Raw genomic sequence first — 26,933 nt, 5'->3', positions numbered from 1 at the left:
AACTCGCTGTGATCTCAAGGATGTCTAAAATTCTGCTGCCCATATGCTTACTTGTACCAAGACTTGTTCACCAATCACCCCTGTGTTCCCTCACCTACAGAGGCTCCTATTTTAATCAATAATGTTTTAAAAATCTCAACCTCGACTTCATTCATGGCTGTGATCATCCCTATCTCCCCACACAATACGTCCTTCAAGGCCTCAACAATTCATTTAGTTTAGACTCCAAAGATGCATTTATTCCATCCTTCATCATTAGTGGGCTGTTTCATAACATGACATGGTCTGGAATCCCACCCTACACCTCTCAGATCCGCTTTCTCCTTTAAGGTATTCCTGAAAACCTGTTTATTTGACAACGCTTTTGGTCACCTGAGCTAAGTATCACCTTCTGTGGCCTCATGTCAAAAGTCCCTCTGCAATATTTCTGTGAAATTAGAAACATAATAGAAAGATAAATTATTGTTGATTTAGACATGTATTATCAAATCTTTCCTATCACTGGGTGAATGATCTGTAACTCTTTACTGAATTGTATTGCAGGAGCAAATTCACCAAAAGATGCAGAAGTACAAGATGGTCAAGCATCACCATTACCACAGACAACGGGACTTTGGCAATAATTGCTGGTATCTGTGCAGGGAAAACCTGAGTTAATGTTTCAGGGTATACAAAATGAATTACACGGAATGAAAATGGTATGGAATTTGATGGTCAGAAATGGAAGGGAATTGGACTTTCACGCTGGAAAGTGAATTCCTGACTGTGAAAGATCATGTGTGCAGATGAATCTGGTAAGGCAGCAGCGCATGTTCAGAGGATGGGCAGCAGTGGAAACTCATTTACACAAGGTCAATGGAAGTAACAGTAAAATACAAAACAAAGCTCAAATGTACACCTTATCAGAGGCTGAGGAAGTCAAATATTGACAAAGTTGATCAGGAGCACAAAGGTGAATTCAAGCAGTGTTCAGTGTTCTGATCCCAACTATATGAACACTGGACTGCCAGAAATCTTTTGATAGATCAAAATATTTAATGCAGGGCTTCCTGCAGTGAGGCAACAGCAGGTAACGTGGAGCTCTGATGAAGTTAAAAGCATTTCTCCTGCACCAAGTATCTGAAGTGTAACAGCAGCAATTATGTTGCCTGAAACCAATTCTTTGCTTCAGTACTTTGCCAGCCAGCATCAACCATCTCTCTCAGGAAACACTAGTCGTCTCTCTCATCTGGGAAAGAAATCCAGAAGAAAGAAACATTTCTCTTGGTTTGGTTTGCTCTGCCTGTCAGGGAAGACTGTGCATGTGTCCCGCTGCAACTCACACTTGGTTAAAAGACTAAAGTGCGAGTATTTAAAAGAAAGCTTCGTTATCCTTTATTCTTATGCTGAACTTTTTATTTCTGATTCTCTCAAGTCTGTAACGAATATTTAAGTATCCTGTATCTAGGTACCCTGTACCTAAGATGGCATTACAAACTTTTCACTGCACTCATTTGGGTGCACGTGACAATAAAGGCTATTCACAAAGATGGCAGCCGCACATGTTTTCAACGAGTCATTGCCCCAATAAAGATTACCCAGGCTCATCACAGGCTGAGGACCACAGCCGTTTTTCCTTTTGCTGCAAACACAAAACCAGGAGTTTAAAATTTGTGTTTTCCAACGTTCACCAACATTATTAAAATCTCTGCAGGGGGAGGCAATGGCTTAGTTAATCCAGAGACCCAGATAGCATTCTGGAGACACTGGTTTGAATCCCGCCATGGCAGATAGTGAAATTTGAATTCAATAAAATATCCAGAATTACGAACCTAATGATGACCATGAATCCATTGTTGATTGTCAGAAAAACCCATCTGGCTCCCTTTAGGGAAGGAAACTGCCATCCTTACCTGGTCTGGCCTACATGTGACTCCAGACCCACAGCAACATGGTTGACTCTAAACTGCCCTCTTGGCCATTAGGGATGGGCAATAAATGTTGCCTGGTCAGCGACGCCCTCATCCCCTCAATGAATAAAGAATCTCAGTCCAAACTAGCGTTACTTCATTCTCACTTTTTGCTTTTTTTCTCTTTCATGACCGTATCCTGCACCTTCCATCCACGCCCACGCATCAGTCATAGTGATACTGCACCTGCGGACAAAGAAATGTTTCGGGAGGAAATTCAAGACCGTGTGTTGGCAGCAGCTCTATTTCTGGAGTGATGTAAGTGCAGGGGTAGGGTATGCAGAAAGGGGAATTGCAAGGAGTGCATAGGATCTTAAGAATGGAGGAATTTCCAGAGACTGTCTGTCATTGAGAACATAGCTGCCTCATGGAGCTTGAAGAATGACACTGTAATGGGCTCATGCAGGCCATGACCACAGCGGTACAGGAGATTTCTTCTGCCGTAAGCAGGAGGATAGATCTTGTATCCATGAGCTTGCAAAATGTCACTTGTCACCAGCAAACTGGTCGGAGGCAAGGTCAGGGATGCTGTAACAGGAGAGGGGATCGGGAACTCCGCACAAAGCCCACCCCTTCTCACTGTTTTCAGCCTCAAACCCAAAACACCACTTCTATTTCCCACACTCGCTGTATCTGGCCCTGCACAAGTAGAAGTGGAACAGTCTTTACTGGAATCATCCGGAGCTCTGAGTGAAGACCAAAAGTATCTGAGCAGTGAGAGAAGGGATTTGAGAAGCCTGTCGCTACATTTGCTGAAATCTGCAGAATGCACCTCATAGAAGCAATAGGAAACATCTGTGCTACAAACTGTAACTGATCAAATGTGTGAGTGCGCATTGGGGTTAACAAGCTTGACAAAATGTTGCTCTTTTTAAATAGCCATATGAAGGGTTTGAGTTCTAAATAAAGGCTGGATAGGCTGGAACTTTTCTCACTGGAGCATAGAAGGTTGAGAGGCGATCTTATAGAAGTTTATAAAATAATGAGTGATATAGATAGGGTTAATGGTAGTTGTCATTTCCCTATGATGGGAAATTTTAAGACAAGGGGGCACATATCTAAGGTGACAAGAGAGAGGGACATTATTTTTTACACAGAGGGTGGTTTGTGTGTGGAATAAACTTCCTGAGGAAGTAGTGGATGTGGGTACAATTACAACATTTAAAAAACACTGGATAAGCACATGAATAGGAAAGCTTGGAGGGATATGATCCAGGAGCAGGCATGTGGGACGAGTTTAGGTTGGAAATATATTCAACAAGGACTGGTTGGGCCAAAGGATTCTGCCTCCGTGCTGTACGACTATGACTCTATGACTGAAGGACAGCCAAAGTGGTACTTTTATTCAAGAAGCCAGCAAGCAATAAATCAAGAAACCACAGGCCAGCCAGATAAACTTCGGTAGTGGGGAAACTACTGAAAGCAATTCTGAGTGATGTAATTATATTTGGAATTGCTAAGGTAAGGATTAATTAAGAACAGTTGACATGATTTTGTTAAAGGGAGGTTACATCTGATCAACCTGATTCAAACTTTTGGAGATGACCCATGAGGGAAATACTTTTGATTGATTTATTGACATGTGTACCAAAAGTACAGTGAAAAGCTTTGTTTACGAGCAGTACAGCAGTACAAGTAAGTAAGGATATACAGATCAGAGGTTGCAAAAAATATTAAAGTAATTCTTACAGATTTAGAATTTAAGTGTAGAATGTTTATAAGAAATGTTAGATTTAGATCTGCTGTAGGGAGCTCGAAAGGAGGTGCACGGTGTCGGTGCCATCTTGACTTGTTACCTATTTGGACTTGAGCAAGGCTTTTGATAAAGTCTCACATGGGAGACTGATAGCAAAATTAAGAGCCCACGAGATCCATTGAACTTTGGCAAATTAGATCTACAATTAACTGAAAGGCAGGAAGCAGAGGGTGATGGTTGAGTAGTGTTTTTCCAACTGGAAGTTTGTGTCCTTTGGTGTCCCACAGTGGGCACTGATGGGGCCCTTGCTGTTTGTGGACTATACAAAACATTTAGACTTCAAAATGAAGCAGGGTTGATCAGTTAGTTCTCAGATGATATAAAAGTTGTGCATGATAAATTGTGAGGATGATAACACTAGATTAAAGGAGGATATAGATGGGCTGATCAGTGGAAAATAGAATTCAATATGAATAATCATGAAGTGATGTGCTTGGCCAGGACAACTGGTCAGGACGTTCAGCTGTTAACAAAGGTTACTGCTTCGTAGACCAGCCAGAGATGGAAGACTTATATTTTTCTCTCTCATTAGCATACTCCATGACACAGTTTTGTCAATGAAGATTTTGACTACAGAACAATTCCCCCCAAACATTGCTTGTACTACTGTTATCCCGTGAGTCCCCAAAACAGACAGCTTCTAGTGCATGGTACAGTAAGCTATGAAGAAAAAAAAACTGAAGTTTTGACCTTAATTCCTAAGTGTTGGAGTTTAAAAATAAGGAGTTCTATTTTCAATTCTACAGGGTGTTGTTGAAGCCACTCCTGCAGTTCTGGTCCCATTATTCAAGAAATAATAGGCTGGCATTGAATGCAGTCTTAGAAGGGATTCACTGGCCTGGTTCTTTGGATGAAGAAGTTGACTAATCAAGAATGACCAGACAAGTTAGGCATTTATTCAATAGATTTTAGAAGAACGAGGGGTGCAACATATAGATTTTTGAGGTGGCTCTACAGCGTAGACAAGATATTTCTCCTAGCAAGCGAACTTTGAACTGGTAGGCATAGTTACATAGTAAGGGGCAGTAAGTTATGACTGAGATGCAAATGAATTTCTTCTCTGAGATGTAGATGAATTCCTGGAGTTGTCTACCTCAAAGTTGTACAGGAGAGATTGCAGACTAGAGGTTAGAATGCATTTACACAGGAGGGAGATAGATTTTTAAAATATCAAGAAGCTGAGGCCTATGAGGGCCTAGCATGAAAGAGAAGTTGAGGTCTAGGGCACATTAGCCATGATATTCAAGAATGGTAGGGTAGGCTTGAGGAGAAAAACTCCATTTGAATGGAGCGATATTGTTGGATGATAGGGCTCTACTGAGGGTAATAGCAAACCATTACACTGCACCCAATGTGCAGTTTGAACCCATGACCTTGAGATGAAGATTCTCATGTTAGGCCCACTGAGCTAGCCAGGTCACCCAAAATGAGCGTTTGAATCTTGTTTTACAAGGAGACAAATCTGGTTTCTACCTGGTACTTCTGTGAGTTCTGAATTGGAAGGAATATAAAGATAATTATTTTACAAAATCCCAAGGTTCCAGTATATTCCTCTTAATATCTAATAATATCATTCATATTTTTCATTTCTCAGCTGTAATACCTTCAGAACATTGTAATCCAATTTCAGCACTTGTCCCAGAATGCAACATTTAATATTCATATTTTAATGCTGATGTCCTCATTTTTACGGAGCCCATTATCACTCCTGGTCACTCTGTGAGATGGTGAATACGTTTGTGACCACCTGCCCCCAAGTAATGCAGTCGTCTCTGTTACAGAAAGAACTGCTCCTCTATCTGCCATGTCACACTTGATAGTTTCATGAATTTATTTGTTCCTGTCATCAAATTTTGCTGTTTCTCATTTTGAGGACTGGGCTTTGAGAGCGTGGCTGGGAAGATCTAATGGCAGGAAGAATCTGCTGCAGCCATTCCCAAATTTGAAAGGCACCTTTTATACAAAAAGAAACTTTCATGAGGAGGAATTTTCCCCAAATTGTATCAGCCAAGGTTTCCCGATTCAAGCTCAGAGAAAGTCTTCCTCCCTCTCCATCATGTAAATGCTGCTCAGTGATGACTCCTTTCGCCAGTTTTATTTCCACACTTCTTTCTCCCCTGCCTGCTGTTCTCAAGCTGCAGCTGAACTGCTGCCTGAGTGTCATTCTGATCCCTTATATTTCTTTCGCGCTTTTCTCCTGTCCACCCATGCCCACATCACATGCCAGACATATTGGATAAATGAATACACTCTGTTCAGTAACAAGCAATTCTAAAAAGAAAAATGCATGTCATATTTAGTCATCAGTCTCTGGCTCAGACGGATGTCAGTATAATTGATCTATTACAAGTAATATTTGGCAGTCCCACTCTATTCTATATTAGTAAAATCAATCCGAAGAGAAAAAGTGCATGTTTCTCATGGCGGCAGACCTACCCAGCCGTCCCCGCGATTGAGAATGTTGCCCCCTCCCCACTCAAAAACAGAAACTGAGATCAGTGCGCAGACGCAGAGTCGACGTAACCAGAGCGTGCGATGACAACGGGAGGCGAATTCTTTCTCAACTTCTGAAACATTACAAATGAGACGGGAAGAAAGGAGTGATGCATCGAGCAAATGGACAGAAAGGCTTCGTGAGCATCTTGTGTAAGGTACAAAGCCGAGAAAATAACACTTGGTCACGCCGTTTGCACGGGCAAATTGGAGACTGGAGGTTTCGCCCAGGTACAAGGCCTGGTGTGACAGCCGCCATATTTATTGGGAGCATTGTGCAGGATGGCGTAGGGCCTGCTACCATCTTTGTAGGGGTCAATATTTGGAATAACTGGGAGGAGCTTGTTGCCCATTGCTCAGAATGGAGTCAACTTGTCCATCAAGCTGCTTTAGCCTTCCACAACCAATGTCTTCTTGATGAGGCAGAGCAGCAATGGAGAAAAATACGCAGACCCTGTTGTCTGGATGCCACTATCTCACGGGATGTCATGCCCAATTTGTTCAATTTTTGTGGCTCTGTTCAGTCCCATGAAGACCCAGGGCCAAAACTCCTGACTCTGAGTAGACTTCATCTTCAAAGCGATGGAATGACCAGTAGGGAACATTGCGGTCATAGTGGGATAGGAGTGAAGGAGGAGTGCGGGAATATTGTGATTTTCTATCCTGAATGGAAAAGGATGGAATTTGGGGTGAGAAAGGGAGGATTTGTACACAGTAAACTGAGTCTAAAAGACATGTTTGTCCCTTCTGAATGTTTGTCCCTGACTGACATTGATGGATTCTTTAAAAGTCTTTTATAAGATGTGCAATGAGGATGCTATGACATCACCCATGCACTATGTATTTAATCAACTGTGAGACTTCTCTCTTACTCCAGTTTTTCGGATATCTTTCCAGCTGCAGGCTTCAGCAGGAGATTTCAAAACTGGAAAACAAAGTTGCTCCAGAGTTGAGTATTTTTGATCTGTCAATGATGTTTTTGAGCTTTATTTTTCTGCTGTGCTGTGTTATCTGTTAGAGGTTTGATAGCACTGATGGCTCTTTTTGGAGGTTTTCAGAGTATTTTGGGGATAAGCGATATGCTTAGATGCTGATGTTTAGTTTCCGCAGCTTCCAGAACAATGAGTTCTGTTTGAAAGTTATTAAGCTTTCAGTTTTGTGAGTATTAGTGTAAGGAAATTCTACAGTTCAAAGAAAGAAACTAGGGAGAATCAGCTATGTAGAACTGAAGCATTTGATACGGAGGGATAATTATTCTGCATTTCAATTTCTGTAAACCAATGGTTTTGGGAAGTCATTTGAAAAGTTTCATTTGCTTTGAGGTTTTAAGAGTTTTATCACTTGTCCCTGACATATAGATGACTTGTTTTATTTTCTATCATTGAAGTGATAAATTCTGTTCTCAAGGGAAAAAAGGTTGCTACGTGTGAAAGTGTCAGTGGTGGAGCAGTACATTAACTAACTGAACATAATAAATATTGATCATGTCAGGTATCATTCCTGAATCTGAATTTTCCAAAAATCCCAACAGCTTGCATCATAACAATTAGGTTAGTTAATTCTAGTGGTAACAAAACAATGGATGAGAGTTTCAGCAGCAGATGAGCTGAGACTGGAGTCGGGTGATGTTACTGAGGTTCAAATAGGCAGTCTTGGTGATAATGGAGGTATATCAGTGGAAAGTCATCTGGAGGTGATATAGTTTCTGAACAGCCCTGCTCAGCTTCAGATAGTTACGAGGGTCTGGGGTGGGGTCATTGAGGAAAAAGTGGAAGTTGTCATGGGTTGTGAAGAAAACAGCTCCAGTCTTCCCAATAGCTAAATTGATGAAATTTCACCTCATGTAGTACTGGACATTGTGTGATTTGGAGGTGATAGTGTTCACATCAACCTGGTGCCATTGTCCTTCTCGGAGGTGGAGAGTGAAGGTTTGGGAGTTTCTGTCAAACTTCTAATCAAGTTCCAGAGAAATGAATGATGTGAAATCTCTCTGCTTTGCCTCCTGCATTTCTCTCCCTTTCAATCTCTCTCTGCCAGAGAAGCCAGAGTCTTGTGTCCATCCAGACCAGGTCATGGGCTCCCTTCCCTGAAGGGTATTACTGAACTAGGTGGCTTTTTACCGTAATCCAACAGCTTTCTCGGTCACCTTTCTCCTGCTGCCAGATCCACAAATTACCACATTCATTCCGATCCATTTCAGAACCTGCCTTTTTGTTTTTGTGGGTTCTCTCACTCCCTTCTTTCTGTTTCACAGCAATTTCACGGGGTGTTAGAAGTGGAGAATCTACAGTTGGGAAATATCATACCAGGACCTGTCAGAATGACCCAGTTTATCATGACGTGAACATCACTGGATTTTGAAAATCAAAGGAAGAAGGCCCGTTCACAATGGGGAGAAACCTGGAAATGTGGAGGCTGTGACAAGGGTTTTAGATCCCCATCTGCACTGGCAGTGCATCGGCGAATTCACACGAAGGAGGGGCCGTTCATCTGCTCTGTGTGTGAGAAGGGATTCAGTCAGTTATCCCACCTTCTGACACACCAGCAAGTTCACTCTGGGGACAGAACATTCATCTGCTCCAAGCGTGGGAAAGGATTCACTCGGTCATCCACCCTGCTGAAACACCAGTGACTGCACACTGGAGAGAGACCATTCGTCTGTCAGAAGCGTGGGGAAGGATTCACTGATTCATCCAACCTGGTCAGACACAGCGAGTCCACACTGAGGAGAGACCGTTCACTTGCTTTGAGAGTGGGAAGGGATTCATTCGATCCTCTAACCTGCAGACACACCAGCGTGTCCACACTGGGGAGAAACAGTTTACCTGCTTTGTGTGTGATAAGGGATATGCTGATTTATCAAGTCTGCTGATACACAAGCAGATTCACACCGGGCAGAGACCTTTTACTGCCATGACTGTGGGAAGTGCTTTAAATTCTCCAGGGATGTGATGCACCATCAGCGGGTTCACACTGATGAGAGACCTTTTAAGTGCCCAGACTGTGGGAAATGCTACAAAGGTTCTGGTGAATTGATTCGCCATCAACATATACACACTGATGAGAGGCCATTCAACTGCTCTCATTGTGGAACTGGGTTCAGGACATCATCTGAACTCAGTGTACACTGCCGGGTTCACACTGGGGAGAGGCCGTATTCCTGCTCCGAGTGTGGGAAGGCATTTGCAATGTCATCTACCCTTGTGAAACACCGGCGGGTTCACACTGGGGAGAGGCCATTCACCTGCTCCGAGTGTGGAAAGCAATACATTCAGTTAGCCAACCTGCTGACACACCAGCGAGTTCACACTGGAGTGAAATCATTCACCTGCTCTGACTGTGGGAGGGAATTCACTCAGTTATTCAACCTGATTTGACACCAGCAACTCCACAAATAACTCCAGTGATTGGGTTTTGCTTTGAATGATATCAATTCGAAATGCCTTCAATGAGCTGTGAGGAACAGATAAATAAATAGTGTTTGCTGCTAAATATGAACGAGATTAATTCAACTATGGGAAATTTTGTCCTCCTGAAGTCTTTAACAAGATTTTTTTATGAACTTGTGCTGCTTGTCACAAACAGCAGAAAAGAATATGGTGATGGATGTGAAAACCATTGGGGTTTTCCTATGCAGGTTGAAATCCTGCTGCCCATATTTCTGAAGACACATAAATAAGAAAAGGTTGGTTAAAGGAGGAGCAGGACCAATTTGGGACCTCAGAAGTGAGGGACATTATGTACTGAATAAATACTTTACATGTGTCTCTAACAAGGAAACAGAAATTCCCCAGGCCATGGTAACACAGGAGGAAACTCAGTCAGGAGAAGGCTTGGACATTGATGTGGGGGAGATTTTGGAGAAGCTGTCAGTATTTCAAATTCATAAAGTCTCAGGATCAGATGAGATACATTTAAGGTACTGAAAGAAGTGAGAGTGGACTTTGCAGGGACACTGGCCAGAATTATTCAGCATTGGGTGGCACGGTGGCTCAGTGGTTAGCACTGCTGCCTCACAGCGCCAGGGACCTGGGTTCAATTCCACCCTCGGGCGACTGTCTGTGTGGAGTTTGCATGTTCTCCCCGTGTCTGTGTGGGTTTCCTCCGGGTGCTCTGGTTTCCTCTCACAGTCCAAAGATGTGCAGGTTAGATGGATTGGCCATGCTAAATTACCCATAGTGTTCAGGGATGTATAGATTAGGGGGATGGGTCTGGGTGGGATGCTCTGAGTGTCAGTGTGGACTTGTTGGGCCAAAGGGCCTGTTTCCACATTGTAGGGATTCTACGATAAGATTCCTTAGACTCAAAGCTAGCGCCAGAGTTCTGGAGAATTACTCAGTCAACACACCCCGAGATGCACCAGCAAGTTCACACTTGGGAGAGGCCATTCACCTGCTTCCAGTGCAGTAAAGGAATCACTCAGAAAAATGATCTTCTGAGGCACCAGCAACTTCACACTGGGGAGAGACCGTTCACCTTCTCAGAATGTGGGAAGGGATTCATTTGATTATTCAGACTGTGGAAACATCAGCGAGTTCACACTGGGGAGAGTCCCTACACCAGCACTGAGTCCAGGAAAGGAGGAGTTCCAATATCCAACCTGCCAAGAGGTCACATTCACACTGGAGAGAGTGCCCTTGGCTGCACCGAGTGAGAGAAGGGATTCCCTTGGTTGTCTAACCCCTTGACAGGCCGGTGTGTCGACACTGATTAGAGACCTTGGTAATGTCTGGACAGTCAGAACTGTTAATGCTCCTCTGAACTGATTCAGCAACAGCCTGCTCACACTGACAGTCATGATGTCATACAGCACAGAAACCAATCCTTAGGTCCAACTCGTTCATGCCTGCTGAACTAAATTAGTCCCATCTGCCTGTGTTTGGCTCATATCCCTCTAAACCTTTCCTACTCATATACCTTTCCAAGAACAGCCCAGTAACTGGTTGAAATTTAATATTCTGGATAACAGTGATGATTTGAGGGGCTGCAATGTCACTTTTTAAGGCTCAACCTGAAATCTCTTCCCTTGATTCAAAAAATCTCAGAAACTTGTTCACAGTAAAATTATGAACTTTTACTTCGATTGCAAAGTGACATTTGGTGGCAGATCGACAATTCAGTGTCTGAAAGCCTGCACTGATGAACATCTCCATTAAGAAAGTGCTGATTAATCCTCACTGACAATTCTCACTGATTTGCACATTCTTGACTGTGACACATCAATTATGGAATGAAATTTTGAAGAAGCATGAAACTGAAGACGGAAGTACATTACAGACACATCAATGAAAAACTTCATGATGGGGAGCCTCAACGCCGGTTTCAGTCTGTTTTTTAATCTCACATTCTAAGAAATCTCCCCAATTTGGCTTCTCTGACACTACCCTGTCTCTAAACCCTTCTCTGGGCTGCAGGCTAAGCAGCCTATCTCTCTGCATCAGACTTTTGTAGATCCCCACCAATCCTCTGTGATCCATACACTCATATAACAAAGCGGGGAAGTCCCCTTGGGTTTCTCGTACATAGTGAAATTGTCATTACTACCGAAAATGACCATTTTTTGTCGGTTGAGCAGAATCCTATCGTCACACACCACCACACCCTGGGTATCTGGGCTTCCCATGTGACCGTGCAATACAACCACTACACCGGTAAATTAGAGGTGGAGGAGAATATACTGATTTCAATCCATCTGGTCACTTATAAATTTCCTTGAGGTGCGCTATCTAAAAAAAAATCAAGCATTGTTTCTGTGAGTATCATGGTTTAGTCTCCGAGACCCCTTGTCATTTTAGTAACCAAAAATTTTAAAGTTTAAATCCCCATTAAATTTTAGAATCTGAATACCATCACCCATCTTACAACTTCACACTAGGGAGAGACTGTTCACCTGCTCAGAATGTGGGAAGGGATTCACATCAGTGCCATCACTTCACAGCACTCATGCTCTCTTCTGGATCAGAAGCGAGATGCCAGTGGAGTGGGCTAGTTTGATAGCAGTGCCCCTGTCCTTTCCTTTACTGTCCTCCTCCTCCCTGAGTAAATTTATTGAGATGAATAAGGGGGAGGTGTCTCTCTCTCTTTCTCTGTCCCTGTTCAGGTACGGAGAGGAACTCTGAGGGGGGTAGGCAGTGTGCCCTGTCAGTTGGAGGAAGAGGAGTATCCACTGGTTCAATTCTCAGGTTGTCTTTAGCCCGAGTCTCTCACTCAAGAGCATCAATCTGTACGTGGGCTGAGTGACAATGTACGGGCTGCCCTTTGAACAATTTGAGCTGATTTATATGATGCCACCCCTGTTTGCCTGTTCCCAGCTGTAATTTGCAGACCGAAGGATACAATTTTAGAATGATCACGTAAGGCCCAGCGCACCATGTGGACGGAAAGGTTCTGGTTGGAACATTCTGAGCAACACTGTGCCCCCTACTTTATAGTCCACGGAGTTCATGTGCTTGTCTCACAGAAACTTTTGAGTTTGTCCTAGCTTCCCTATATGCTGCCACAATATTGGCCCTTAAATCCTCCTTAGGCTCAGGAGGTTAAACCTCATCTGTCTGTCTGTCACTTTGTGCCAAGTCATCCCAGTGTGTGCTCCTTCCCTGGCCAGAACATTTGTGCTTTTATTTTGGGTGGAGTGGCCTTAATTTTCTCTGGAATGTTTTTGCCACCTATTGCTGCTTTGAAAATGCTGTGTGAAAAGATCACTGCCTTTTCCCAAAAACCCCGCTTGTTCTTCCAGAAAGGCTGAAGCTGCCAATTCCATAAGTTGTGCCCCCACATTTGCAGGTAGTTTGTCTGCCCCCTCTCTCATAGCCCCCTATGGGTCTTGCATATGAACCACAAACCCTGTAAACCATTCGCCCCCTATTACATAAGGGGTGCCGTCAATAAATTTTTTTGGAATTTCCCTGTCAATATCACAAATCTCCCTGTCAATATCACTCTCCCCTTTCAATTTTGGTTTAAAAAGACCTGTTAGTGTTCTTGGTACAAAATCTGACCATTCATGGGGCCAGAGGGCGGACGGAATCTGGGTTCCCAGATTCTGGATTAACTATGTTCATGAGCGCTTGCCTGTCTGGCCTTTCTTGGGGCAGAGAGGTGCAATATCTTCCTGTGGGCTGGGAGCCCCACTGAGGACACTCACAGGCAAAGTGCCCAACCTGGCCACGTACAAAGCAGCAATTTCCACCTCGACCAGTCCATTGTTCTGCGTAGCCCAGAGCTGCTTGGGATGGAGCCCTTCCTCTGTCCTACCCCTCATTCCTCTAGGCCATGGGGACCACTTGTGGAGCTACTTTTTGTTTTGATGTCTTCTGCATTTCCTTTCCCATCTCTAACTCCCTGACTCTGTACTTAGCGTGTTTTACTCTAGGTCACTGACTCAATCTCTGGCTCCTTGCCAAGATATGGGTCCCTGATTCTGTACCCAACTTATTTTACTGAGTCCCAAGTAGCCTTACAGTTCTTAAGTGTCTACGCACACACACTAGTTTAAAATCTGCTTTGGGAGTGCAAGATGTTAAAAAAAGTGTACACTACCCCGATTAGAGCTGGTTGAACTGGAGTTGAGGATGTTCTTCCTGCTCCCAAGGTTCCTGCTTCTTCGTCCTGATGTTCTGTGAAGTGTGTGAGAGACCCCTCTGATTTGAGTGGCTTCTTTTAATGAGTTATCTGAGTCATTTCCGAGTACAGTGGCTTAGCAGTAGTTTGATGTAACAGGAAGTGTGTTATAAAAGACGGTATTGGATGCTGTAATTTTCCTGCTTGATGGAACCAACCCTAGGAGCCAAGGTGTCTCAAAAACAATTCTATTAAAGTTTAGATCTATTGTTCCACACAAAAGCTTGCAGCAGTGTCTCATCAACAACCCATTCAATCGTCAAAGTGAATGGTTTGTATATCTGTCTGGCTTCATCCAATTCCCAACATACTGTTCAGTTGGCCAGTTTTCCCAGCATGCCATTCAGCTGGCTAGTATTGCTTTCAATGTCCCAAAACAGCTGATATTTTATTTAGAAGGGACATTCCACTACCTACACTTCTCCCCAGTGCAATTGCGCCGATGGATATCCAACTCAGGCAGGGATTTGAATCCTTCATCACAATCTCCACATTTCCCGGTCACTCCCTAGTGTGACTGCACTTGTGTTTCAACGAACCAGAAAACTGGCTGGAGGCTTGTCCACACACAAAACATGTGCAGGGCTTCTCGTCACAGTGAACTGTGCTCATTCCTGTCATGTTTAACATCCAATTACATTTTGGTTGTGATAAACTGAATGCCTCCATTGATCCGAGGTGCTGCTGGATTTGTGATCCCTAACCGTAATTCCTCATCCTCTGGCAACCTCTGAAACAGAAAAAAAACAGAGTGAGAGAACACCCAAAAAAACACAAAGGCAGACTGTGACATTGAGCTGTATGAATGCGGCAATTTGTTTGGCCAGCCATGAGAGAAATTCACCATGAAGCCTGTCAAAATGTCCTAAAAACTGAATGCTCACAAATATCCATCATGAAAGGAATCTGCCATCCCAGTATGAACATGCACAAGACTCTGGCCTCTGAGGTAAACAAGAGAAATTGTACGTATTTACAGCTTGACCAGAACTTGTACAGAATCTCCCAAAGTCTCAACCTTCACCATCAAGGAGGACCAGGGTAGGTGATGTGTGTGGACACCATCACCTGCCAGTCAGTTTATCTATACACCTCATAATTTTATAAGCCTCCATGAGGTCAACTCTCGATCTCCTACGCTCCAGTGAAAAAAGTCGCAGCCTTTCCTCATAACTCAAACCAGTCATTCCTGGCAACATCCTGGCAAATCTCTTCTGAACCCTTTCCAGCTTAATAATATCCTTCCTATAACAGGGAGACCAGAACTGGACACAGTACTCCAGAAGGGGCCTCACCAATATCCTGTACAACCTCAACTCATATACTCAAAGGTCTGAGCAATGAGGGCAAGTGTCCTAACCACCTTCTGAATCACCCTATCTGTATGTGATGCAAACTTTAAAGAATTACGTACCTGAATCCCTTGGACTCTCTGTTCTACAACACTACCCAAAGCCCTATTTTTAATTGTAAAAGTCTTGCCTTTGTTTGTTTTACCAAAACGTTCAAGCTGAGATTATGGCACATCATAGGAACTAAAAACAAAAAAAGAAATTGCTGGAAAAAATTGGTAGGAATGGCAGCATCTGTGAAGAAAAATCAGAGTTAACATTTCAGATCCGGTGACCTGTCTTCAGAACTCACGGTAGCAGGGTAAAGGTTTGTATTTATGCAGGAGATGAGGTGGTGAGTAAACAATAGGCGGAGATAGAGCTCAAAGAGAGAGAACAACAGTTGGATAGACAATGGTGTGAGATAAGGTCACTCTGGGAGAATGATTAGTTGAATGTGGACTACAAATGGCTGACAATGGATTGTGTGCGGTAGCAGTCCATGTGATGGTAAGGCCTGGTGTATGAGGCTCGGAGAAAGGACATGGGAGAAGGTGCTCAAGCCCTAAAATGGCTGAACTCGAGTTGGAGCCCAGAACACTGTAGAGTTCCCAAGTGGAAACTGAGATGTTGCTTTTCCAGCTTGCGCAGTGTATCACTGGAGCTCCGCCCCTCATTCATTCTCATTGGTTGGAGGACCCGCCATACACGCTCAGTCCTCCAGCCGCGCCCCCTGTTTCCCATTGGCCAGGAGCTGCTGTCCATCAGTAGTGTCCCTTGCGAGCTGGAGCAGTGCCGGCCCAGCGGTTTGCAGTTAGACGGCTGCATTGTGCAGTTACCTGGGGAGGGCCCATCGCAGGAACCGGGAGGGAACGATCGAGCCAGTGGGTGGGTTGCCTGGATTCGAACACACACGGAGACGAGAAGCCAGTGAATGTCGAATGAAACCTACCTTTAGGGCGTTTAGTCCGGCAGCAGTTTCTCAGAATGCTGCTCTCCCAGGACCCGAGTTAACGGCCGCCATCTTCACAGAAGCTGGACCACAACAAGGCGCATGCGCAACTCTCGTGAGGCTTGTCGGCGACACTCATTCACTCCCATTGGTTGGTGGACCAGCGCCGCCCCTCATTCACTCAGTTCTAAAGAAGGGTCACCGGACCCGAAACATTAACTCTGATTTTTGTCTTCGCAGTTGCTGCCAGACCAGCTGAGGTTTTCCAACAACTTCTGTTTTTGTTCCTCATTCACTCTCATTGGCTTGCAGACACCCGTGGGTGAAGAGCAATGGAGCGGGCGTGGGAGAGGGGAGGTTTGATCTGACCTGAATTGATTTATTATTGTCACTTGGACCGAGATACAGTGAAAAGTATTGTTTTTTTGTTGCTACAAAACCAGTCCAGCTCGTCCCTGCCTCCCTAACCTGTCCTTCCTCCCACCTATCCCCTCCTCCCACCTCAAGCCGCACCTCCATCTCCTACCGACCAACCTCATTCCGCCCCCTTGACCTGTCCGTCCTCCCTGGACTGACCTATCCCCTTCCTAACTCCCTACCTACACTCACCTTTACTGGCTCCATCCCCGCCTCTTCGACCTGTTTGTTTCCTCTCCTCTATCCCTCTTCTATCCGCCTCCCACTCTCTTCCTATTTATTTCGGAACCCCCTTCCCCTCCCCCTTTTCTGATGAAGGGTCTAGGCCCGAAACTTCAGCCCCTCTGCTCCTATGATGCTGCTTGGCCTGCTGTGTTCATCCAGCCCTGCACCTTGTTGTCCCTTACATAAGTTCATCAGGATAATAGAACAGTGTTAACAGCTACAGAGAGGTGCAGAGAAAGATCAACACCAATATGTGAGAGGCCTGTTCATAACTCTGATAACAGCAGAGAAGAAGCTGTTCTTGAATCTATCAGTATGTGTTTTCAAACATTTGTATCTTCTGCCCAATGGAAGAGGGTGGAAGAGAGTATAACCGGAGTGGGAGAAGTCTGTGATTATGTTGGCTGCATTCCTGAGGCAGCAGAAATGTAGGCGGAGTCAGTGAAAGGAAGGTTGGTTTTCATGATGGACTGGGCTGCGTTCACAGCTCGGAAATCCCTGAAGTAGGTCTCAGACCCTGGATGAGAAGCTTGCAGTCCCCAGTTACACTGATTCTGCTTTACACCATAATTAAATACAGGATTTATGTGGTGCAATGGGAAGAGATGCACTTTGCCACAATTTTGTGTGGGGGCGATGGGCAGAGGGGTGCCTGTTCCACAAGTTGAGCAATGTGTGTAGTTCTGGTCACCTCATTTTACAGAAAAGATGGAATTGAACCAGAGAACGTGCAGAGGAGATTGATGAGGCTGTGTACCAGGAGCTGGGACAAATGCAACCATGTGAAAAGATTATGTTAACTGTGCGTTCTCCTTGGAATAGAGAAGGCCAAAGGAAAAATTAATTGAAGTATACAAAATTGAGAGAGTCCTCAATACAGTGGAAGGAGCCACTTACACCAACAGAGAATCCAGTGATAATAGGGCATGGATTTAAAATGATTGGTAGAAAGATTAAATGGAAGATTAGGAAAAGTGTTTTCCCCAACAGGATGAGTGGGGTCTGGACCCACTGCCAGAAGCAAGAGAAGATGCAAAAAGACTCAATTAATTTGTAATGTGTCTGAATTGGCAGAGCCAATTGGTGCAAAGTGGGCTAGGGCTGGATGACTTATTTTCTCAGCCGGCGCAGACACAGTGGCCCAAGTGGCCACTTTCTATGTCTTGATCTTTTTATGATTCTGTGAAGCAAAGCCAAAGTATGAAAAATGTTCATCTCTTCTGCTTTTCTAACCTGGGCTGATGGTGAGGATTTTTGTAACCTCCTTTGCAGGACATGGCAACGGTTCTTTTTGCGAAAAAAAGCATCACAACACAATCTGACGGTGACACTTGATTAATCAGGATGTGGATGTTATCTGCCTTTGATTGTATGTGTTGTTCTCCAGGTCTTTGTTATTCACAGTTCATACTACTTAGCTTCCCAATCCCTGTATCACTTGCTGAAAATGTTAAATTTGCATCTTGTAATCCATTTACTGTCTGCTAACAAGAACAGCATTTCTTTATTTTATCTAACTGTCTTTAATGCACACACCTCAAAGCCTCAAACTAAAAGCCTCAAAGCCTCCACTAGAAACCTTCCTCCAGTTCAAAAGACAACTGTTAATGATGACTCTGTTCCCTGTTACTCAGCCAATTTCAGACCCATGTTGTTAGATTTAGGTTTTGCTCACTGGGCTGTTACGGAGATTTTATCTAGTACTTTTTTTCCCAGTCCATGTTCATCCTATCAATTGGATTATCATCACCAACACTCTTCATCAAAAACTCAAGAGAAAGTTCATCACAATTTTCTGTGAACAATTCTATTTTAGCTTTCTTAAATGAACCCATATTTCTTTAAGTGGTTTCTCATTTTGCCTGGTATGACCATTTCTAACACTTTTCAAAGCTTAAACTGACTGTCCTGTCAGTGCTGAATTAACTGACACAAGTTTCATGTGGCAAAACAAAAAGGAGTAGTAATGGGGATGTAAAGCCAATGAGATGTGTCTGGGTGAGGTGTGATAATGACATTTAGATACCATAAATACAAAGTAAAGACAACCAGGTTGTGTTGGTGTTGACCTCTATCACACTTTCAGAAGCTGCCAGACCTGCTGAGTATTTCCAGCATTTTCAGTTTTTATATCAGATTTCCAGCATTTCACTTCTGTACTTGTTTTTAGTTCTTAGGACTGAAGGGAACAAATGGTGTGGGGAGAAAACAAGAACAGTTGCCTCATTCAGTCATGTATCTCCCAACCCTGCATTTCCTTTTCAAGGTCTGTACAAACACTGATTGGCTTTAATATTGCATTTTAATGATAATCCAAGAGTTTGAGGTTGTAGACTTGCTCACCGAGCTGGTGTGTTTGATTGCAGACGTTTCGTCACCCTGCTAGGTAGCATCATCAGCGCGCTTCCGGTGAAGTGTTGGTGTTCTGTCCCACTTGTTATTTATATGCCTTGGTTTGCTGGGGTGGTTGACATCACTTCCAGTACTGTTTTTCAGTGGTTTGTATTATCAGGTCCCATTCAATGTGTTTGTTGATGGAGTTCTGGTTGGAATGCCAGGCCTCCAGGAATTCCCTGGCATGTCTCCGTTTGGCTTGTGCTATTATGGATGTGTTGTCCCAGTCAAATTTGTGTCCTTCTTTGTCCGTGTGTCTTGAGAACAGTGAGAATTGGTCATGTCTCTTGGTGGCTAGTTGATGTTCGTGTATCCTTATTGTCAGTTTTCTTCCAGTTTGGCCTAAGTAATGTTTCTCACAGTCCTTGCATGGTATTTTCTATATTACATTAGTTTTATTGGTTGTGTGTGGAATCTTTTATGTTTGTCAGTAGCTGTTGCAGGGTGGTGGTTGGTTTGTGGGCTACCCTGATTCCTAGGGGTCTGAGTAGTCTTGTGGTCATCTCTGATATGTCTGTGATGTACGTTAGGGTGACTCGTGCTGTGTCTTCTTGTTGTGGTCTGTCGCAAAGGTAATGGCAGATTTTGTTTTTGGCTATCCATTCCTTTTAAAAACTCCATATAAGTGCTGCTGTTCTGTTTTGCACAATTCTGGGTTGCTGCAGTGTGTTGTGGCTCGTTTGATTAATATGCCAGGGAATTCCTGGAGGCGTGGCATTCCAACCAGAACACCATCAACAAACACACTGAACTGGACCCGATGTACAAACCACTGAGAATCAGAACCAGAAGTGATGCCAACCACCCTAGCAAACCGAGGCATACAAATAACAAGCGGGACAGAACGTCAATGTTTCACCAAGGCACACAGACAGTGTTATCTAGCAGGGTGATGAAACATCTGCAATCAAACACATCGGCTCGGCAAGCAAATCTACAACCTCATCCACAACTCGAGCTACAAATCTTCTCAAAATACTTTAATGCAAGAGTTTACATGGTAATGTTTCTCCCCAGGTATTGGCTCCACAAAGAATCAGATTAGTTTCTCTCAGTTTCACAATACGTGTGTGTTCTTCTGGTTTTCTCTCACTGTTTGTTTTTTTGTTTTCTGTTTGAAAGGTTGATTTGTAATTAGCGGAGTCATATGAAACCGTATCCAGCTCTGACGGGCATTCTGTTTATTGGAACTGAATTATCAAAGAATTTTGAACATGGAAGGAAAGAGTACATTCAACACTGGGGAGAAATACACCTACTCTGTGTGTGAAAGAGTCGGCCAGCATTTATCTGAAATGTCCAAACGCCAGTGCAGTCATACAGGAGAGATACTGTGGGAATGCGGGGGTTGCGGGAGGGGACTGTTTTACCCATCCCAGCTGGAAACTCACCAACACGGTAACACTGGAGAGAAGCCATTCACCTGCTCTGATTGTGGGAAGAGATTCAAACAGTCATCCGACCTTCTGACACACCAGCGAGTTCACACTGGAGAGAGACCATTCACATGCTCCATCTGTGGGAAAGGATTCACTCAATCATCCAATCTGCTCACACACCAGCGGGTTCACACTGGAGAGAGACCATTCACTTGCTCTGTGTGTGGGAAGGGATTCACTTCATCATCCACTCTCCGGATGCACCAGCAAGTTCACACTGGGGAGAAACTGTTCAGTTGCTCCCAGTGTGGGAAGAGATTCACTCTGTCATCCTCCCTGCGGAGACACCAGCGAATTCACACTGGGGAGAAACCATTCACTTGCTCTGTGTGTGGGATGGTATTCACTCTCACAACTGACCTGCTGAGACACCAGCGAGTTCACACTGGGGAGAAACCATTCACCTGCTCTGTGTGTGGGAAGGGATTCAGTCAGGCATCCAACCTGGTAATACACCAGCGAGTTCACACTGGAGAGAGACCATTCACTTGCTCTGATTGTGGGAAAGCATTCACTCAATCGTCCAACTTGCTGAGACACCAGCAAATTCACAAATAACCACAGTTGAAGGATTTTTTCTGTTGCTCACACCAAGGAATGAACAATGATCTTTTGCAGTTAAAATGTTAATAAAATTGTGTATCTGGAGTACATAGTTTTGTAAATGATCACAACATTGTTGTATATGCACACATTCACACTGGGTAGTGACTGTACTTCTGTGATTTGAAATAACACTAAAATTGTTGGAGAAAGTCAGCAGGTCTGGAATCCTCTGTGCAACACATTCTGAAGAAGAATAATTGGAATTGAAACATTAACTGTTTCTACACAATGCTACCAGACCTGCTGAGTTTCACCAGCACTTAGTTACAACAATAACATGATTCAAGAGAGATTTAAGAAAAATGAGAAAAAAATCAAATCCTGGAAAACTGAAAAGAACAAACATGGGGATAGGTCCCACATAATTAGAAAGTGATAAATTAATGGAGACAGTTTCAGACGAGACTCCTTCAGCATGAACACTTTCTAGCACCAATGTTATGGAGGTGGTTATTTAAAAAATGTAAGTTAATTTGTCAAACTGCCCTAATGGTCACACTCTTGGTGAAGTATAATTTCTAGCTCAACTTGGATTGCCGAACACTGTTTTATGTTTACCAATGCAAAGGAAACTTAAACCTGCAGGATCACTTCCAGTCAGGAACAGATCACAGTTGTACACTAATCTCTCATTTGAAGCATATTTCTAGCCTTCATCGTTGTTCTTCCTCTGATACTTAACCCAGTCGTAAGTGAGATTCTGTTCATGTCTAGGAGCTCTGAGCCACAGAAGATGGTGGCTGAGACAAATTTCTTACACACTGCAGGATTACCTCACACCAGGGCTTTGCTGTCAGTAACGACAGAGTTGAAAGACCAAAGTGCCATTTGTCCCACACACTGTGGCCCTGAAGCATGTGACCAGGCTGCAGTTCCATTGTTGCCGTACGATCCTCCCCTGAGATTGTCCTGTCTGAGCTCCAGGTGATATTAAACACACAGGAGAGAAATACAACAATCTCCAGTGACATGTTGAAGCAAAGCGGATTTATTTGACACTTCTCCAGAATATTCAACTCCAGTCCAATTTAAGAGGTTATTAACATCAGAAAGAAATTCCAACGGTCAGAATAAAAACATCAGAAAATTATAGCACAGATCAAGGCCACTTGGCCCATCGTGTTTCAGTTGGCTGAAATAGAATTAACCAGGCTAATCCCATTCTGCTGATATCAGTCCATAGCCCTGTATGTTTCACATTTCAAGTATATCCATTTCTTTTAAAATATGACTAAGGGTTCTGCCTTGACCACCCATCAGACAGTGAGTTCCAGCTCCCCACCATCTCTGGATGAAATTATTTCTCACCTCCCCCTCTTTCTGTGAATTACCTTAAATCTAAAACTGCCAGTTACTAACCTCCCTCTAAATGAACAGTTCCTTCCTATCCAGTCTCTGGGCTCCTCATTATCTTATCATTTCAATTAAATCTCACCTTGGTGTCCTCTGTTCCACAGAAAACAACCCTAGCCCATCCAAACTTTCCTCCAAGCTGAAATTCTCCAATCCTGGAAACATCCTCATCAATCTCCTCTGTATCATCTCTGGTGTAATAACATCTATCCTGGAATATGGGGACTGAGTGCAGTGCTTTAGCTATGGGTCAAGTCTGTGTTCTTGTCAATCACAAACAGAGGGTGGCGTGTATATGGAATGAGGTGTCAGAGGTAGTGGTAGAGGCAGATACAATTACAATATTTAAAAAGACATTTGGACAAGTATGTGGATACGAAAGTTATAGAAGGATATGAGCCAAACACAGGCAAATGGGACCAGTTCAGTTTAGTAAAGCTGGTCAGCATGAGTGAGTGAGGCCAAACGGTCTGTTTCTGTGCTGTCATTCTCATTATCCTGGTTTTCCCAAATGGAACTGGATGTGTACTCCGTGGGTCTGGGATACCCTGCCTTGTGTTTACTTATGAACTAAATGAAAATAAATTTCAGGTTTAAATAAAAATTCTTCAGCTACTCTTCAATCAACTTCTTCTATTATACTAAAATCACCTTTAAAAGGAAGTTAACCAAAATGTTTTCCTTTATTATTATTTTTGAAACACTGCAGATTTTAAATTGCTGAAAAAAATTCAGGTATGTTCACTGTTACAATCGCTTGTAGGTTAGCTTTATCAGCTATACTCGATGCATTTAACACTGACTGTAATTATATGAATAAATTGACTTCGGTTTTAAGATAATTAATCAAGTCTGAATTTCTAATTGATTAATGTGACAACAAGAACTCCCCTCAGTACTCCAGCTATGCTCTAACTAGTGTTTTCTAAAGTTCCAACATTATCTCCATGCTCTTATATACACTAAGCTCGACCAAATACCTCACCGACCTCCCTTCTGCCTGTCCAGCCACCTTTGGGGAATCTGTGGATGTCACTCCTAGGTCTCGCTGTTCCTCGACACTTCACAGTATCCGACCAATTATTGTGCATTTTCTTTGCCCTGTTGGCCCTGTCTTCCCAGGTTCATTATCTGCAGAATGAATTCCATTGGCCTTGTTTCTGCCTGTTTGAGTAGTCCATTGACGTCATGCAGTCTGCAGTATATTCCTCATCAGCCACCACACAACCAACTTCTGTCATATCTACAGTTTTTTTCATCATGACCTCGACCTTGATGTATACCACACAACTGTAGAACCCCACTGGAAATGGGCAACCAGCAAGGTTCAGTCCTGGATGCAGTTAACAAAAGCAGTAACAGCAGAATCCAATTGCTGGTGTCTCAGGTGAAGTTGCTGGTGTCTCAGGAGGTTGTGTGACTGAGTGAATCCTTTCCCACACACTTTGCAGATGAACGGTCCCTCCCCAGAGTGAATTTGTTGGTGTTTCAGCAGACTCTGTTTACTTTTAAACCTCTTCTCGCAGTCAGAACATTGGAAAGGTCTCTCATCAGTGTGAACAAGTTGGTGTGTCGTGAGGTGAGATGATTGAGTGAATCTCTTGCCACACAGGGAGCAAGTGTATGGTCTCTCCCCGCTGTGAACTCGCTGGTGGATCAGAAGGTCAGATGAATCAACAAATTCCTGTTTGCAGGCAGCACAGGAGAATGGCCTCTCCCCAGTGTGAACGCGATGGTGTCTCAGCAGGTGGCATAATCGAGTGAATCCTTTCCCACAGACAGAGCAGGAGAATGGCCTCTCTCCACTGTGAGTGTATTGGTGTTTAAGAAGGTGCTTTCTGCATTTAAATTTCTTCTCACAGTCAGGACATCCAAAAGGTCTCTCATCAGTGTGAACAAATTGATGTGTCAGAAGGTAGGATGAACTAGTGAATCCCTTCCCACACACAGAGCAGATGAATGGTTTCTCACCAGTCAGAGTGCGTTGGTGATTTAGTAAATCCTTTTTACTTTTAAAGCTCTTCTCACAGTCAGAACATTTAAAAGGTCTCTCATCAGTGTGAACAAGTTGGTGTGTCAGGAGGTGGGATGACTGAGTGAATCCTTTCCCACACACTTTGCAGGTGAATGGTCTCTCCCCAGTGTGACTGCGTTGGTGTATCAATATATCCTTTCTGCTTTTAAAACTCTTCTCACAGTCAGAACATTTAAATGGTCTCTCATCAGAGTGAACCTGCTGGTGGGTCCGGAGGGTTGATAAAGCATTAAATCCCTGCCCACACACGGAGCAGGTGAATGGCTTCTCTCCTGTGTGAACATGCTGATGTGTGTAGAGACTGGATGACTGAGTGAATCCCTTCCCACACACAAAGCAGCTGAATGGCCTCTCCCCAGTATGACTGCGTTGATGAGTTTCCAACCCTGATGGGTAACTGAATCCCTTCCCACATTCCCTACATTTCCATGGTTTCTCCATGGTGTCAGTGTCCTTGTATCTTTCCAGGTTCAATGATTGATGGAAACTGATGTCCACAGACAGAATGCATGAATGGTCTCTCCCCGTTGTGGAAGGTGTAATTATTTTTCAGGCTGAGTAACCGGTTAATGCTCTTTCCACAGTCAGTGCAGTGGAATACACTCCCTTAATTGTGTCACTCGCTTATGCTTTTTCCAGTCTGTTCACTGGAATGTGGTCACTCAAGTCTGTGCGCCTTGGTGCTTTTGCAGTCACGATTGTGTGTAAAATATTTTCTTACAGGTGAGCATTTCTCCCTCCACGTTCAGAGGCTGATGATATTCAGATCCTAATGAACTGAATGACTCTATCAGATTTTGATATGATGACTTGTTTCAGCTTCTGGATGTAAACACGACCTTCTGAATACCCTGCAAAAACAGTTTAAAATGAAACACTTTGAATGTGAAATAAACAACCAGGCTATTCAGTCTAATTACTCTGCTGTTTTTCTGTTTTCCCTCCAATTTAATTCATCTCGCTCATCTGACTTTTTTTTTTCATCCCTTCTTCCTTTCAATCTTATCTAGTTTCCTTTGGAACATATCTCTGCTTTTTGCCTGTACTATTTGCTGTGAATTCCACATTTTAATCATTCTCCGTGTGAAGAAATTTCATGAGGAAAGACCTGGTCCAAAACATTCATCATTTAAACTGCTGTATTAGGTCACTGCTCAAGCCTTCCTTAAAGGCTCCAATCTGTTCAATCTTTCCCAAAGGCTGCATTACTTTATAAACCCCACCTATGTCAGTGTAGTATGGAGATTGGGAAGAAGCAAACATGTCTCTGGGTTGCAGTTTGCAGATCCTCCCCTCTGGAAAAGGAGTTTATAAAACCTATCTCTGTCAGTCCAGCTTTCCCCTACAGCTCATTGTCCCCGCTCTCTGCAAACCCGGGACTGGGATCTCCTTCACCGACCTTTGCGATCACACACCCTGTTCCCGGAGGGAGCCGCCCCGTTCGGCCACCGGCTGCATCGCTCCCTCCGCCCGGGCCCGAAATCACCGCCAATACTGCGCATGCTCCAGGCAATGCGCTGGCGCACGCGTCTCCTGTGATGTGAATAAGGGTTTTCAGCCCTGCCGTACATAATGGGTAATACCATCTCCATTGATAGATATTTCTAAAATGAAGATCAATATTTGTTTGGCTGTTACGTGTGGAGACTAGGACAGACGTTCAAATAATAAAACAAATAAGCAATTTGTAGAGAAATGTAACGAAATGAATCCTCGATTGTCTAATCACGAACCTAGGAGAATGTGAATTGATGGTGCATCCATACACACCTGAACCAGGAGCAATGAGAACAAAGTTCAACTTCTGCAGTCAACTTCTGCATTTACAGTGATCCATTGAATCACTGCTCACACACGGGACATTGAAACAGTTTGCCTGGTGTGAATGCACCGATAATCCACCAAATCCTGTAAACTTTCAATGTCTGTGTCTGTTTCAGATTTCCAGCATCAACAGTATTTTGCATTCATTTGAGTCTCCTCAGAATGGTTTCCGGGTTACACACCAGGGGAATACTGATCTCAGTGTATGGAAGTGGCAGTCTTCTGGATGTCGTGGATCATGCAAATAGATGATGCAACCAATCTCTGTGCTGGATGTGGTGCCTTCTCTTATTCTCAGTCTTCCTGACCTGACTGAAATGTTAAGCCAAAGTCAGCATTGAGCAATTTGAGGACTTCAAGCCAGCTCTCGATGGTAAAATGTAAAAGACTAGTCTCTTCAGATAAACTGCTTTGGATTTAAAGGGAACATTGTAGAATCTGCAGGCTCGGTCATTTTATTTGTTACTCTCAAAATTTATGACACAAAGCCACTTAGGCCCCTGTTGAGACAGAAAACTGCATGTTTGAATTGGTATCAA

General features: G+C 43.6%; 3 protein-coding genes across 8 annotated transcripts in view; 1 reads left to right on the top strand and 2 right to left on the bottom strand.

Moving 5' to 3' along the window:
* LOC109914390 (zinc finger protein 239-like) overlaps nt 1–16,211 on the bottom strand; it is a 49,960-nt gene extending 33,749 nt beyond the window's left edge. For all 5 annotated transcript variants that reach the window (XR_007265964.1, XR_007265965.1, XR_007265966.1 and 2 more), the window contains exons 1-2: nt 16,102–16,211; nt 13,738–14,548 (exon numbers count right to left, since the gene is read on the bottom strand). The gene's annotated coding sequence lies outside the window, so the exon portion shown is untranslated. The remainder of the gene's footprint in view (nt 1–13,737; nt 14,549–16,101) is intronic.
* Nucleotides 16,212–16,935: 724 nt separating this feature from the next.
* The window catches only part of LOC125481031 (zinc finger protein 836-like), a 40,591-nt gene continuing 30,593 nt past the window's right edge, over nt 16,936–26,933 (top strand). The window contains exons 1-3 of the mRNA XM_048619075.1: nt 16,936–19,009; nt 20,260–21,132; nt 24,062–24,114. Of these exons, the coding sequence (XP_048475032.1) occupies nt 20,352–21,132; nt 24,062–24,114 (834 nt within the window). The 5' untranslated portion in view covers nt 16,936–19,009; nt 20,260–20,351. The remainder of the gene's footprint in view (nt 19,010–20,259; nt 21,133–24,061; nt 24,115–26,933) is intronic.
* On the bottom strand, nt 22,161–26,058 carry LOC125487569 (zinc finger protein 239-like). 2 transcript variants are annotated; one of them, XM_048619357.1, is made up of 2 exons: nt 25,970–26,058; nt 22,161–25,421 (listed from the first exon to the last, which is right to left on the bottom strand). In XM_048619357.1, the coding sequence occupies exon 2, from the start codon at nt 25,009–25,011 to the stop codon at nt 23,863–23,865; it is 1,149 nt and encodes a 382-aa protein (XP_048475314.1). In that variant the 5' UTR covers nt 25,012–25,421; nt 25,970–26,058; the 3' UTR covers nt 22,161–23,862. The 2 variants fall into 2 exon arrangements, with proteins under 2 accessions (XP_048475314.1, XP_048475315.1); XM_048619358.1 differs by having other exon boundaries at nt 25,986–26,035.

This window comes from Rhincodon typus, chromosome 42 (assembly GCF_021869965.1).
Source record: "Rhincodon typus isolate 14 chromosome 42, sRhiTyp1.1, whole genome shotgun sequence".
Taxonomy (NCBI): Eukaryota; Metazoa; Chordata; class Chondrichthyes; order Orectolobiformes; family Rhincodontidae; genus Rhincodon; species Rhincodon typus.
Note: the sequence above shows the minus strand (reverse complement) of the source record. Positions and strands in the feature narration are given on the sequence as shown.

Bases quoted from the DNA above. Each gene is read 5' to 3' on its own strand.
- LOC125487569 (XM_048619357.1), bottom strand. From the start codon at position 25,011: ATGGAGAAACCATGGAAATGTAGGGAATGTGGGAAGGGATTCAGTTAC.